This window comes from Capsicum annuum, chromosome 7 (genome assembly GCF_002878395.1).
Source record: "Capsicum annuum cultivar UCD-10X-F1 chromosome 7, UCD10Xv1.1, whole genome shotgun sequence".
Classification (NCBI taxonomy): Eukaryota; Viridiplantae; Streptophyta; class Magnoliopsida; order Solanales; family Solanaceae; genus Capsicum; species Capsicum annuum.
Genome location: NC_061117.1, coordinates 138,832,224 through 138,847,166, shown reverse-complemented (window position 1 = coordinate 138,847,166; position 14,943 = coordinate 138,832,224). Strand labels below are relative to the sequence as shown.

General features: G+C 35.7%; 1 protein-coding gene across 3 annotated transcripts; it reads left to right on the top strand.

Annotated features, from left to right (window-relative positions):
- Positions 1 to 8,348: 8,348 nt before the first annotated feature.
- Positions 8,349 to 14,189, top strand: LOC107877861 (serine/threonine-protein kinase STY8). Of its 3 annotated transcripts, none has more exons than XR_001676594.2 (6): positions 8,349 to 8,782; positions 12,183 to 12,379; positions 12,470 to 12,644; positions 13,031 to 13,165; positions 13,380 to 13,522; positions 13,912 to 14,189. XR_001676594.2 is itself a non-coding variant. In XM_016724640.2 (5 exons), exons 2-5 carry the CDS (start codon positions 12,357 to 12,359, stop codon positions 13,428 to 13,430), a joined length of 384 nt encoding a protein of 127 aa, XP_016580126.1. In that variant the 5' UTR covers positions 8,349 to 8,782; positions 12,183 to 12,356; the 3' UTR covers positions 13,431 to 14,189. The 3 variants fall into 3 exon arrangements, 1 of the variants encoding a protein (XP_016580126.1); XR_007042944.1 differs by having other exon boundaries at positions 13,380 to 13,738; XM_016724640.2 differs by having other exon boundaries at positions 13,380 to 14,189.
- Positions 14,190 to 14,943: the final 754 nt, after the last annotated feature.

The following is a 14,943-nucleotide window of genomic DNA, read 5'->3' as shown; positions in this document are numbered from 1 at the left end:
TTTAAATCAAAAAGGACAACTTTTATTTTTCCTTTTCCAAATATAGATATCTTGATGTAGGTTTCGTTGGAACCTCGACAATTTATAGGCATCCTAATGTAGTTTGACTTTTTTATGCGACAATGTTTTTTTAATTTATGGACACTTGAAATATTACAAAAATACTTTAATGACAATTTTAGAAAATAGTTAATGACAGTTTTGTCTATTGTAGAGTGTTTTAATGAAGGGCAAAAAGTTCAAATCATGTTTCTAAGTGTCACGACCTAACTTCTCAGGTCATGATGGGCCCTACCATAACCCACCAGTAGGAAAGCCAACCTGTAGTCCGGAACGACTAGTTACGGACTACTCAATAATATAAGGAAAAGAATGCGGAATATATGAAATAAAGATCAATATATAGAAGAATCTCAAAACCTGGTGGTATCAATACAAGAGCTTCTAATATGAAAAGAGTACAAAAGTGAAATATCAAGAGATATACACTGATATAACTTATCTCTGAATATAACTTAGAGACTAGTCTAATACATAAGAGAGAGATAAGTAATGCTCTGAACGTCGAGAGCTCACTCTAAGTCTCTGAACCAAGACTGCTCTGCACGATGCACACATAAACAGCGATAACTCATACTATGATCTGTAGGCTGCAGAAGTGTAGTATGAGTATCAAACGAATGGTACTCAGCAAGCTACTGCCAACTGAGCTCCAAGGATAAAACAGATATATAGAACATATAAACAGAATGGAAACTACACCCAAGAGTCCAAAAATCATATGACAAGTCAATAAGATAATAAAAAACAACTATCTTGTTCATGTCCAAGAGTCTAACATAATAAACTTAAGGAAGTATCAGGGTAAACTATCATGTTCCAGCTACATTCAATATACGTTAATGCTATACCATATATCCCAGGTCAATATATGAATAAAGAGCGAAAGAAAAATATAATAGTAATATACATGGCGATGAAATGACTATACAACATGAACAACAAAGGAATAGATATACGATAGTGTCATAGCTTCATATAGCTAGATATGTATATATATAGGTATATATACACATAAATATGAGGTCATCTCAAAGCATAACCTATATCATCATATTCTCATTTTGAGACCTCATTATAATAGAATCGAGATTTAAATACTATCATACTCGGAGTTTCTAATCCACATAGCTAGACATGAAATAATCGTGCATGATAATCCAATCATAAGATGGGAGAGACCGAAGACATACCTCAAATCCCGATACAAGATCAAAGACCAATCTGTCATAAGCTAGCCATAATAATGATCATAACAATGATAACAACAATATCAATAACAACATGAATACGGACAACCAAATACCTAGCCGAACCTATGTGTACCCCCACCTCCCCAGGATCAAAAGGTCCAATAAATATACAACAACACAAGGCATACTCTTCACCCATATCAATGCAACCGTCTCATACTAGCTAATAGACATAGGTGCATGTAGGTGATAGGCAATGCGCATGCAGGAATGAATGCAAAGTACACAATCAATATCTTAAATCATCATAACTGTCTTTATAAGGACCATCATCATTGTAATCAACCTCCGGCCTTGTCGGATATCAACATATCATCAATATATCCTCCATCCTTATCGGGTATCAACATCATCTCAACAGTATCCTCCGGTCTTGTTGGATATCAATATTATCACAATAGTATCCACCAGCCTTGCCGGGTATCAATATAATCATAATAATATCCTCCGATCTTGCCGCGTATCAATATCATCATAATAGTATCCTCTGGCCTTGCCGAATATCAATATAATCATAATAGTATCCTACGGCCTTGTCGGGTATCAATATCATCATAATAGTATCCTCCGACTTTGCCGAATATCAATATCATCATAATAGTATCCTCCGACTTTGCCGAATATCAATATCATCATAATAGTATCCTCTGTCCTTGCCAGGTATCAATATCATAATAATAGTATCCTCCGACCTTCCCGGGTATCAATATCGTCATAATTGTATCCTCCGGCCTTGCCGGATATTAATATCATCATAATTACCATTACCGAATAAGATACACTAAAATACTCATAAACATACACATATCACGATAGAATATCTATCTAGTTAATACTTCCCAACTACTCATTATAAGTTAACCAACACTCATTATAATAGAATCACTAGTTCACTAGTCATCATATAACCTCTAGTTATTAGCCTAAACATTATCCTTCACATAATTCTTACTCACGGGATAACAACTAATCACTATTATTAATTTGCCAATAAATATCATCTAGGAGGCATAATATATAGACATGTAATCGTTTATAGGATATCTTATATCAATAGGTCATACATCATGACTACGAGGAATATCACTTCTCTAGGCCAATTTACATACCCAAGAGGAATATCGTCTCTATAGGTCCAATAATCATGACTAAAAGAAAAGCAGCTCTATAGACCAATTATCTAGTCTAAGAGGAAATAGCATCTTTATAGACCAATCATCAAGTCTAAGAGGAAATAGCATCTCTATAGGCCACATAACGTATCTAGGAGGAATATCATCTCTAAATGCCCAATATTACTTCCATAAGGAGTATCATAACAATAACTCAAAAGCCATAATTTGGGAACATCAATACAAGTTACCAAGTTATGAAGTAACCTTATTCTAAGGTTTACTAGCATCATCTATGTGTAACATCTGCACTAAGTCCACAAGACTTAACACAAGCTTAGGCCTAAGTGGGCCGAAAGATCCCACTTCTAATCCACAATTTCCATAATTGGGCATACTATGCCCCAAATCAGGCTAAAGTATCTAGTTCATCTTTTAGATGTCAAGTAAGCCATATTCAAGCCTAAGATAGCAACTTCGACTAGAAACAAGGGTACTCAAGTCAAACCTGCCCAACTTACGATTTCAAGACTACTACACTAGCCCAATAAAGCTAAATATACAAATCATGCTTCAAAAGCTAAAATCATATTCCATACATAGCATTATATCATATCATGCTATAACTAATCTAAACTAAAGAGGGAAGGCAATATGATACAAAAAGATTATAAATATGCCATCTTACGGGTCCAAAACCATCATCTAATCCCCAAACATCAATATGTTACAACCAAGTTATCCTACTCATAATCAAGCTTAACATCCACATTCACACGCAATATATATCGTACATTATCTATAAAGAAAAATAGATAGAAGCCTACCTCAAGACCAAACCGCAAAACCTCACTTCATGTATGACATGCTCGTCTTCACTTTATAATCCTCAAAATGCCATCACACTATCAAAACCATAATCTACTCATCAATACGAGTCTAATGATACCCTTATTGCACTATTGTGCTTCGGGTCTAAAAATGACACCAAAACCCCAAGTGAGTCTCACATATAAAAAATAAGTTTCCGAGACCAACCCAATGTTAACACATGAATAAGGAATCAAAACCCTCAAAGAATGGGTGAAAACTAAGCATACTTTGGGCTAAAATCAAACCCTAAGCTAAATTGGGGTTTTGGATCCAACGTAAGAAATTCAAGTATGAATTCAAGAAATTCTAACCTTAATCTTGAAAATAATCACGATATAAGATGATAATTAAGTTTCCAAGTCACCTCCATGCCCAATTTTGAGTTATTACACTCATTTTGTGGTTTCTAGGTCTAAATGGTGAAGGGAAAATGCCCCAAACGTGTCTTGGGGCCTTTATATAGTCCCTATACGTACTCAGATGCCACAATCACGATCCTACGAGTCGCGATTGCACTACTCGCGATCGCACACTCTTGGCCGCGATCGCGGTTGCACCAGCTGACAGCAAACTCAAAAATGAGTTTTTAACCCTCGGAACTAATCCAAAATCCAAAGAACATGATTCAATAGTGAATTTTGAGTGTAAAACAGATTTAAAATCCATTGGAATCATAAAAAATTTCATCGAAGATTGTTCAGGAAAAAAGTGGGGCCCACACCTATATTTTTATCACTTTTTATAAAATTCGCTCAATAGCCCAAAATAAGTCCGGGAGCCCTGGGACCAAAACCAAGGGTCTTTCTATCCTAAAATTGATGTTCCAGACGCGATGACGAAGTCAGATTTTTAATTTGAGGTTGTTTCGACCAAATGTGGCCCCCACAACCATTCTTTCTAATTTTTAACTTTTCGATTAATAGGTTGAAATAAGCTCGGGTGCATTGGGACCCAAACCAAAGGTCTACCTAGACTAAAATCAACATTCCAAATCTTCTGGCGCAGTCAGAATTTGCATCCGAGATCGTTTCATTGAAGTTTTCACTCGGTGGCTATTTGGAACCAGTGAAGACTTCAAAAAATGAATTGGCTCTAAAAACCAAACGAACTGCCTCGTAACTAAATTGTCGGTCCCAGCAAGTCATAAATAACTTGGGGCAGCTATAGAGAAGCTCAAACGGTGAAGATAAGTATAAATATGAAAAATGACCTGAAGGTTTATTACAATATCCACTACTAAAAGGACTTTCGTCCCCAAAAGTCAACGGACAAAAAGAATCTCAAAAGCTCGAAAGGATGAGGTACTAAGCCCGCATGCTTCAAGCATGACTTCCTAAATAACCTCAGAGGAGAGAAAACACTTGCAAGGGATTTTTCCATAGGTATCCCTTTTTCAACCAGCACACTCATTCTACTTCTAAAATAGCCAACTTAACTTAACCACTAACTGGCCTCCAACTGAACTGAAAAGGCTGATGTACGCACATTTGAATCACATCACACTGATACCATCTTTATATCCACATAAATCAACAAAGGCTCATCCAAGATAAAAGCAAACCAAAACATGAGTCATAAAATTGACTGCAAATCCAAAATAATCTTTCTTCACCTTTTTGCACCTGCTATGCTCCAAGCCATAAGGAAAATCACTTGAGTTTCGTCCACACAACCTCATCACAAAGAACTCAAAGAACTAAAGTTGATCCGCTGAAAGTCCATAAGGTAAACATGAGAATAATCTCATAAAACATTAACTGGGCATACAAATGGAGATAATCACAAAATGCAATCTATGCCAATGCTGTAACCAATCCGGATAAAAATCAAACTGAAATCTCAAAATCCAAGGTATAACAACTCATCACTAAATATTTCACTCCAGGATATCTCATCCACCGAGAATGAAGCCATATTGAATCCAACTCAAGAATATTACTCCCATTGAGTAAATCATCCAAAATTCCCAAAGAAAACTGAAACTTGAGGTCAAAACTGAAATAACCAATACGAGGCCCATGGGCTATCATCTGAACACTTATCAACTATAATCCAACCGAAGTCTAGAAGACTGAATAGGCAACCAAGAAGTAGGCTCAACCAACCTATAAATGAAATCCAAACTGAAATAAATCCAAAACTAAGGCTGCACAACAACTCTACAACATCAAGCTGAAATCTCAATACCAAGGCTGAACTGTTTAATCTCAAATATCTAAATTAAAACTAAAAATAGGTAGGCATAATGCTCTAAATATATCATACTTCCAAATCGCCATTCCAAGGAGTCAAAATCCAAAACTGGGCCAACAAGGCTATATCAATGTCAACTATCTCAAATTGACTCTAGTTTCCAGATCTAACATATCCGAGATAAATTATACCAAGCCACAGTCCAGATATATCTAGAGAGCAAAATCACCACAGGGATAACCACTGACTGATAACACAAGACACTAACTCTATATCAGTTGGAGGGAACGAAACATAGCCGCAAAATAGAAGTCATGCCAAAGGAAAATCACTAGCTGAAAATGCATATAACCCACTCCATATCCGCTGGAGAGCATGACCTATCCAAACATATTCAAAACTTTTCCAAGATGAAAACCATACTAGTGAAGGTAAAACCTTTAGCAACTCAGAGAAATGCAACTTAAGCTGGGAACTAACTAATGCAATACTCCATCTAGGTAAAGAAATAGCCACAGACTCATATCATCGAGGAGAATCACTCCACCAAGCCTCACTAGGTCGAACAAACGCTGAAATGGGGATATCCTGAATCCACCAAAGAACAACATCATCAAAGAAAAAATACCAATCTCAAAGCCAAGGTCAGAGCGAATCCACCACCAGAGTACTATAAACTTGAGATAAAGAGTTTTTAATTTGCCAACTTAAGAGGCGATCAAAGGAAAGGCTACCTGCCTCTAACTCTCTAACACCACTTAAGGAAAAACCACATCACAACAACAAAGAAGTATCTAATCTCCACACTAACAAAAAGGCAAACTATCCCAAGGGTACAAACCCAACATACGTATGAGATGAATCTACAACATCTCAATATCAACATCAAAATCGCTATTGGACGATAAAATAGCCATAAGTGAAGAACGAACCTTAATCTGGTCTATCTCACAAATGGGTTATACCAGACAGACAAAACAAAATCCTTCATAACCCAAGAGGTAAGTTTAAGGATCTCAAACTCAAAAATAGGCAACATAACTAAATTGCCAACTCAAAATTCACAAAAACCATAGAAGGTCACTTACTTTCGATACCCAACACATCCCTGAAATCAAACTAATACAGCTAACCAAGAGGGAACACAGTCAACCTCGCCGCGCTAGGAGAAAGAAATCATTAAATCGTGCTATATCTACTCAAGCCACCAAATAGTATCACAAGAAAATGAAAGTCTAACTAGATAACTCTAGTCTATACAGCAACCCAGCGAGAATCAAATTTATCATGTAACAACATCAAGTAATAATATCACGTAATATTAATTATCTCACATAGTGGTAGCAATAGCACTATCAACATATGGAACAGGCGGTACCAAAATGAATATCAATATCATGTACCACTCAAGGGCCACAACAGGACTAATGTGCCAAGAAAATGGGACTCGAACCCAAAAACACTCCTATAGAGGAACACATCAATATATATCTACTCTATTCATTACTAAAAGAAATAAATCATGGAGTGATAATATAATTATGAATTCAACAATAAGGTACATAATGACCGATATAAATTCATCAAGGCATACAATCATCAATGGGTATGAAAACCCCAATGCACATAATAAAAGATAAATGCGAGAAATAAAAGCACACTAATTATAGTAACATCCACAGTCATATGCTGATGGGCAAAGGAAAAATAAATCTAAATGGGTCTAAATCAGACCGATCGACTGAATCATCAATCGAGGTGCCAAGTGCATCATCTCTAACTGAAGATGTCACAACATCACAAGCTAATCTAACTAAGCTAAATGACTAGAATCTTATGCTAGGGACACACGCTAGACTAGTAGTCAATCTCTTTGTGATCGTAGCAATTCCTGAAGCATCAATATGGAGAGAACACAAACTAAGCCCAAATGGCTGGCCAACTAACGCTAAGAGAAATTCATAAAATTATGTCCAAAATTTCTGAAATCACAACTTGTTTTATGAACTCTAGGCTGATGGGGAATATAAGCTAACTCTAGCTGATCACCTATCTCATAGCAGAGGCATTCTCTAAACGAGTGTCTTATCACAACACAACCAAACCAAGATCCTAGAATACTTTGAGATACTGCCCCTCATAATCCAAAATGATCTCTATGGCCCGAAGAACCATACCACACTCCACAAGTCTGATGGGGACTCTTCCCAAATCCTTTTTGGCTGCTGCTGAGGATCTTATATATCCATCTTTAACCCGCTAGTTTGATGTAGCACCAAAATTCTAGAAACGTATATTGGAGTCTCGTCCGCATCTATCGACAATATCACATCATTCTCCAGGGATAAAATAGAGTCAAATAATGTGTTCAAGATTTAGAGGAATGGGGACACGCGATAAGGAGTCATAAAGTGAATTTCCTAAAATATCACTGTAGCCTTCCGAAGATAGGTTATGGACGTCTCCGTATCAATCCGCAGAACTCTATTAATACTTAGCTCTTTTATTAATACACTAATGAAAACTAGGCTCACTACTAAAAATTACTCCTATTGCAATAAACCTTTTGGCAACAATTCCAAAAGTATTGCAATAAATTCTTTATTGAAACGCTTCCAACCGTTGCAAAAAAATTATTTTAGTTGAGCTATTTTGTGCTATATCCATTGCTATTGATGGATAATCATTGCAGTAGGGTGACTTATAGCAATGGTTGCATGAATCATTGTCATAAAGTCACCTATGACAACACTTAATTGACAAAAAAAAAAAGCTATTGCATCAATTATTCCCATTTTTCCAAAAATTAAAATAATATATATATCAAAAATTAAATAAATAATTAAATAAGTATATCAAAAATCTATATACTACCAAGACATTTCCCTTGTAGCACATAAAATAACTAATCAGCTACCACGACCGCCAGTATGCTCCGACGACCAACACCACCAGTAGGCTCTGTCCACACACCATACACTACCAGTAGCTCCAACCGCACACCACTATTAGCTCCGACCGCACACCACCAGTAGCTCCGACCGCATACCACTAGTACACTCCTACTGCAGATCACCAGCATACTTATTTCCAACTTCTCTCTCAATCCGCCTCCGACCGTCTGAGTTTAATTTCACCCCAAAATCACTAGTAATGAAAGTGATTTGTACTCTGCTAATCTCAGCTGCGGCAACATCCTCCAAGAAGTTGTAATGAGGCACCACTGCTCCGACCACCGTTTAAATTTCTGAGAAAATTTAGGGCTTTCGTCTATAATTTGTTGATTTTAAGGTTTGTTTACTCTTTTAATTGATGATTTTGACCTAATTATTTTGAGTTTGGTTTTGGTTTTATTTTGACCTAATAGTTTTAGTTTAATTGAGTTCAATCCTGTAGACAATATGTTTTTGGTATATGGAAAATTAGGTAGACATGGTGCTATGCTGAGTCCAATAGGATTGAAATAGGCTACAACATTTCTAACCAAATACAACTATGGATAATGATCTTTATTTAGCCCAGGTTATTTCTTAGATTAGCAACTGGCGTTGATATATTCAATCCAGAACCTTCATGTCGATAGGAATAAACCAAGCGTAGGATATGGAAATGATGAGAAGTTTAACAACATATAGACCTCTCTTATGCCGATGACACACTGGATGAATAGACTACTTGACTATTCACATAGAAGACCGAGAAATCAACAAAAGAGTAAAAAGATGTGCCAAGATTTGAACTTGAGACTCTGGTGAGTAAGAAAAAAGAATATCAAGTTGGACCTTTCCTAGATATTACAGAATAGATTCATTTTGGATCTATGAAGTAAGGCATGCCTCATTTCACACAAATTTGATGCATAGAGTCATAGAATGAAAAACAGACTTTATTCTTGTATCCTTTACATCACTTGCAGTCTTAAATCTCTCTCACAATCATCTTGTTGGATGCATCCCCAAAGTAAAATAATTTGATAGGTTTGAGAATAGCTTATACCTAGTGAATGATAGGTTACGTGGATTGCCTCTATCTAAAGAATGTGGTGGTGATGATGTGGTATCACAAATGATAACTCTAGTTGAGCTAGATGAAGAAGAAGAAGGAGATTCACCAATGATGAGTTGGCAGGCGGTTCTCATGGGTTGCGGTTGTGGTCTAGTTATTGGACTGTCCATAATATACAGAATGTTGTCAACTCAATCTCCAATATGGTTGTCAGGGATGGTTGTAGTATTACAATACAGAATTATTACGAGAATGAAAAGGCATAGGAAAAGATATTAGTATGTAACTTCTAGGTATTCAACTTAATCTTTATCCTTCAGAAGATCACATTTCTACCTCCTTCATCCTTAAAGATCTAAACTTTATTGCAAGATGCAACTCTGCTGAGTTTCTGGGATGCAAAGAAAAGATATTAGTGATGTTTCTGAAGTGTTTATTACATATTCAGCGTAATTATCTTATATTTTTCATCATTACATCGAGTAATAAATTTCAATAGCAAGCTAAATGTTTTATCTATTAAGACTGCCCTTGATTATGTCGTTAATTAGAGTAAATATCCTTTGATGTTAACTCAATGAAATTAAAGATTGCTCTACTTAAACATTTGAACATCTAATCCAAAATTTCAAGGCTTTCGAGATTGTTAATCAAAAAACACACTCGTAATTTCATATGTTCAAATTCAAGCCACTATAGTGTTTGTAGTAAAAAATTGAACTCTAACTATTACTGGAAAAAATCGCCATGCACCCAACCAGAGGCATATTCAAAATTTGAAGTTTATAGGTTCCTGGAATGACCTTAAGTTAATACTGTCAATCCACTCCTGGATCTGACAAACTTCTTGATCTTTATCCGCACCTTCAGCTAATAGATTCGCCCCAATGTTTACAGCTTCAATTCACTAATCTGTCTCAATTTATTGACAAACAGATCTGAAGCCACTATTATAATTGCAAAAATTATCATTTCAATTCCTCTTTCACATGCCAATCTATAAAGTTCAATTCTCTAACTCTTTCTTTTTTGCGCATTACGAATGCTAGCACAGTTCATCTATAAACCAGTAGTGGATTAGTCTTTCAATTGTTTCCAGAGAAATTTGCCAGTTGATATGTCACTTCTATGGTGACAAGTAGTTTCTCGTGCCATTCTTTTGAACAAGATCCATATTCTCTAGTTTCTACAAGGCATTTTCAGGTTTAGTTAGTTGAGGGAATTCAAAGTTGCAGACTGCCATTTTAGTTTTTCTCATTGAAGCAGCAACAAACTGCCCAAAAGTATTGATGACTTTAGACGTATTCACCACCAGTTAAGAGACCAGGTACTTCATTTAATAACAACTTCTAACAATTAAATACAGACAACAATAACAAAAAGAGTAACGTGCCCACATGATATTTACGAGTAAACCTCCTTGCTCAAGGGAGTAAAACCACGACCTACCTTGTAAGATTTTCACTAACAACTTTACTAAAGAACAAGAGCGATGTTAGATTACAGATTCTAGTAATCCTAAGGTAAACCTCTTAACTCCAACCTCTTATAATAGCTCAATACAAGCCTCACTATAACCGTCAACTAACTCAGCTGACAACAACTTGGCTAAATCTAGCACAACTAATCAACTAACTCTAGATGATTTGCTCCAGAAAAATAAAGCAAAAAAAAAAAAAAAAATGCCTCCTTGATCTGTCAAGGTATGACAACAACTTTCTTTAACCAGGGCTTCAATCTCTGTGAAAAATCCATATGTAGGATCCTTTTAGGTGATTTTGATGAGTCAAGATTTAATCACCAAGAAAGCACATTGACAAGTTTGCAAATAAAAGCTACAGTAGTTATCAGCTCTACAAAATAAAACTGTGGGCTGGAACCTTGTGTATTCCAGCATCTAACATTGCTTTTATCAAAGCAGAAGCATAATCCCATCTAATAGATTAGTAAAAATTATTAAAAAACAAATGAATTTACAGAATGTATTTCTATCTACTTCAGACAGATATGTTAGTCAATACGATTTGCATGGAAATTGTGTTTTCACCTATTGCTATTTGTAAATCGCATTTTTGCAAGTCATATTTGTGTAAGTGATTTGTATTCAGTTTGTAACTATTCAATTCAAATGAGAAAGTTATCGAGTAATTTGTGCGATAAAAGAATCCACTAATGAGAAATTTGCTGCATTTGATCTGTCACATTACACAGTGAGTGTGCAGAGTTCTTAGTTTTGAAAACATCATTACAAAGGCTAGATGGTTCTTATACTAATCCTTGTTTACCTAAGACAATTATTCACTAATATAGCAGAAACCTATATAAGTGAAGGAAAAAAAGTGTGCTCTTTCAGGGACATTAAGAGTTATGTGAAGCTTTCTCATGCCTTTATTGGTAACGAAAGAATTCCAACTCAAAGGTTACATATGTTTTTTTACGGGCTACTATCAATCTTTATTCGCTATGTTCTGATAATTGGATGCATTACTTTTTAGTAGTTTATACCGAGCATGATTAAAACCATGATAAATATAGAACTTCAATTTGTCCAGATTCTCATCTCATTTCAACTGCCAATGATTTGCAAGAGGACCACACGTGCAGTTATTGTTGTTTAGATGTAATCATATCTTATTAATAAACTGTTTATCTTACATAATAATATAATCCTTCTCATGTAATGCAGTTCATCGGGGCTACAATGGGGGCTTCTGGTCTAAATATACAAACAGAAAATGGTCATATAGACATGCCTAGTAATATATGTTGTGTTGTTGTGGAATATCTTCCGGGTGGTGCTTTATAACCTTACTTTATTAAGAATAGAAGAAAAAAGCTAGCATTTAAAGTTGTAGTGCAGATGGAACTTGATTTGGCCAGAGGGTAAGTTGTGCTTATTTGTTTCTACCTTTCTTACGCCTTTATCTAGGATCTGCCCTTTATATGAACCACGTCAATCAATTGAACTTGTAGGTTAAGTTATCTTCACACACAGAAGATTGTGTATAGAGATGTCAAGACGGAGAATTTGATATTGGACAAGACATGTACTGTAAAGCTTGCGGACTTTGGGGTTGCACGAGTTGAGGTCTCTAATCCTAATAATATAACGGGGAAGACCGAAACTCTTGGCTATATGGATCTTGAGGTACACATTTGAAGTGGAGTAGGATTTACCTTTCTTACCTATAGATTTTTATGCTTGCCTTCTTGTTTGCTGTCCATTAGATGTTACGCTAATCACTTCTAAAGCAGAAAGACATATGTTCTTGCTATCTCAGTGTACCTATTGATCCACTATAAAATGAATCTGTTTATGTTAATCCTCTATATTAAATATTTGCCTCAGCATTTTGTTTTATTTTTTCGCCCAATCTTCTTTACCACTCCAGGAAGAAGAATTGTAAAGATTAAGGAGTATACTTACCATTATCAGAGATTTAATGAAAGTGTGATTTAAAATTTGAGTAGGTTTGGATGACAAGATCCAATAATAAGTACCGCACATTGTTAATGTGTATGTATAAACGACAGGTTCTTAATGGCAACCCATACAATAAAAAATACGACGTGTGCAGTTTTGGCTTATGTTTGTGGGAGATATACTGTTGTGACATGCCATATCCTGATCTCAGTTTCTCAGAAATGACTTCAGCCATGGTTCGCCAGGTAAATTCTCTCAGTTTAGCTCTTCATTGATTTCCAAAAGAAACACAACTAGCAATGTTGCCAAGCACTTGAAGAATATAAAGCACAGAAAGAGAAGAACATATATATTTTCCTCTTGTATTGGCTAAGCTTGTCAGAAAATGAAGACGTTAATATTTCTTTTTTTTTGTTTCAATCTCCCTTTGTTTATTGTGGTTTATGATCTGTCACACAGAATTTGAGGCCAGAAATACCGAGATGTTTCCCAAGTTCCTTTCTAATGTGATGAAACGATGCTGGGATGCTAATCCTAATATGTGGCCCGAGATGGATGAGGTAGTATCCATGATAGAGGCTATTGACACATCCAAAGGCGAGGTAATAATCCCCGTTGATCAACTATAGGACTCTATCTATTTTCGGAAGCGTCGTGGACCTTGAACACACTGAATCCATGCAGATGTATATTAAGAAGTAGGTTAATTATATCTCAGCTACCAAATATTTCAGAGTACTTAACTTATACAGTGCCAGATGCTCCTGGTGTTTGTGGATATTGGCTGGCAAATTGGGCTGCATTTCTCAATTTAGATGGTGTAAAGCTTATACCTTTCTTTTTAGTTTCTTCATTTCACTTGTAGTTGTTTTATTTTACTGATTTTAAATTTATAATCTTCCCCAACATTTGACATTAGTGGCTTGTAACATTTGACATTGGTCTTGGGAAGTGGCTATGGAGGTTGTAACATTGCCCTTTTCATGATTAGGTCCTGGGAAGTGACTATATGGAGGTTACAAATAAGGAGAAAGCTATATTAGGTGAGGTGGTTGCAGCCAAATATGGAAGTACGAATATGGATGGTTCACTAAATATGTCACAATATCTCACAGGGGTAAGTGTGTGGAAGGAATAAGGAGGTGATTTTAGTTGTGCAGATTATATGGTTGAACTTGATTATATTTTGCTTTTTGGTTTAAATTACTAGGTTGTTGCATATTTTGAATTATGAGATTATTAATGAATGATTTTATTTTGTGATGTGTATATATTGTGTTATAATTTATTATATATATAAATAAAAATTTACGTTAATATGAGTGGTTATTTATATAAATCGTTTCAATTTAATAACATGTGGCAACAATCGTTGTAATAGATCAATGAACCATTGCAATAGGTAGTCAAAATGTGTTGCAACAGAATAACAAAAGCGTCGCAATAGATGCTATTGCAACGATTTTATGTCGTTGCAATAGAACCTATTTTAACGGTTGGTAACCGTTGTAATAGATGAAAATAGGCGTCCTAATAAGTAATGAAATAGTTGTAATAGATACTCAAAAAGCGTTGCAATATAATAACAAAAGTGTTACAATAGATGCTGTTGCAACGGTTTAATGTTTTTGCAATAGACTCTAATGCAACGGTTGCTAACCGTTGTAATAGATGAAAATAGGCATCTCAATAATTCAAAAAATAACCGTCACCATAGCTTGACCTATGGAAACGGTTTCAGACAACCGTCGTCATAGTTTGACCTATTGCGATGGTTACAGACAATCGTCGCGTAAACCGTTGCCATAAACCTATCACAACGCCCACATATAGGATGTTTGCTAAAGCGTTGTGTTAGAGCTATGGCAACGGTTTTGTAACCGTCACCATAGGGGCAATTTCTAGTAGTGGTTTTGATACCAATTGTCAGGACCCAACTGCTCAGGTCATGATGGCGCCTACCATAAGCCACCAGTAGGCAAGATAACCCGCAGTCCGGAATGGCTAGTAACGGATAACTCAA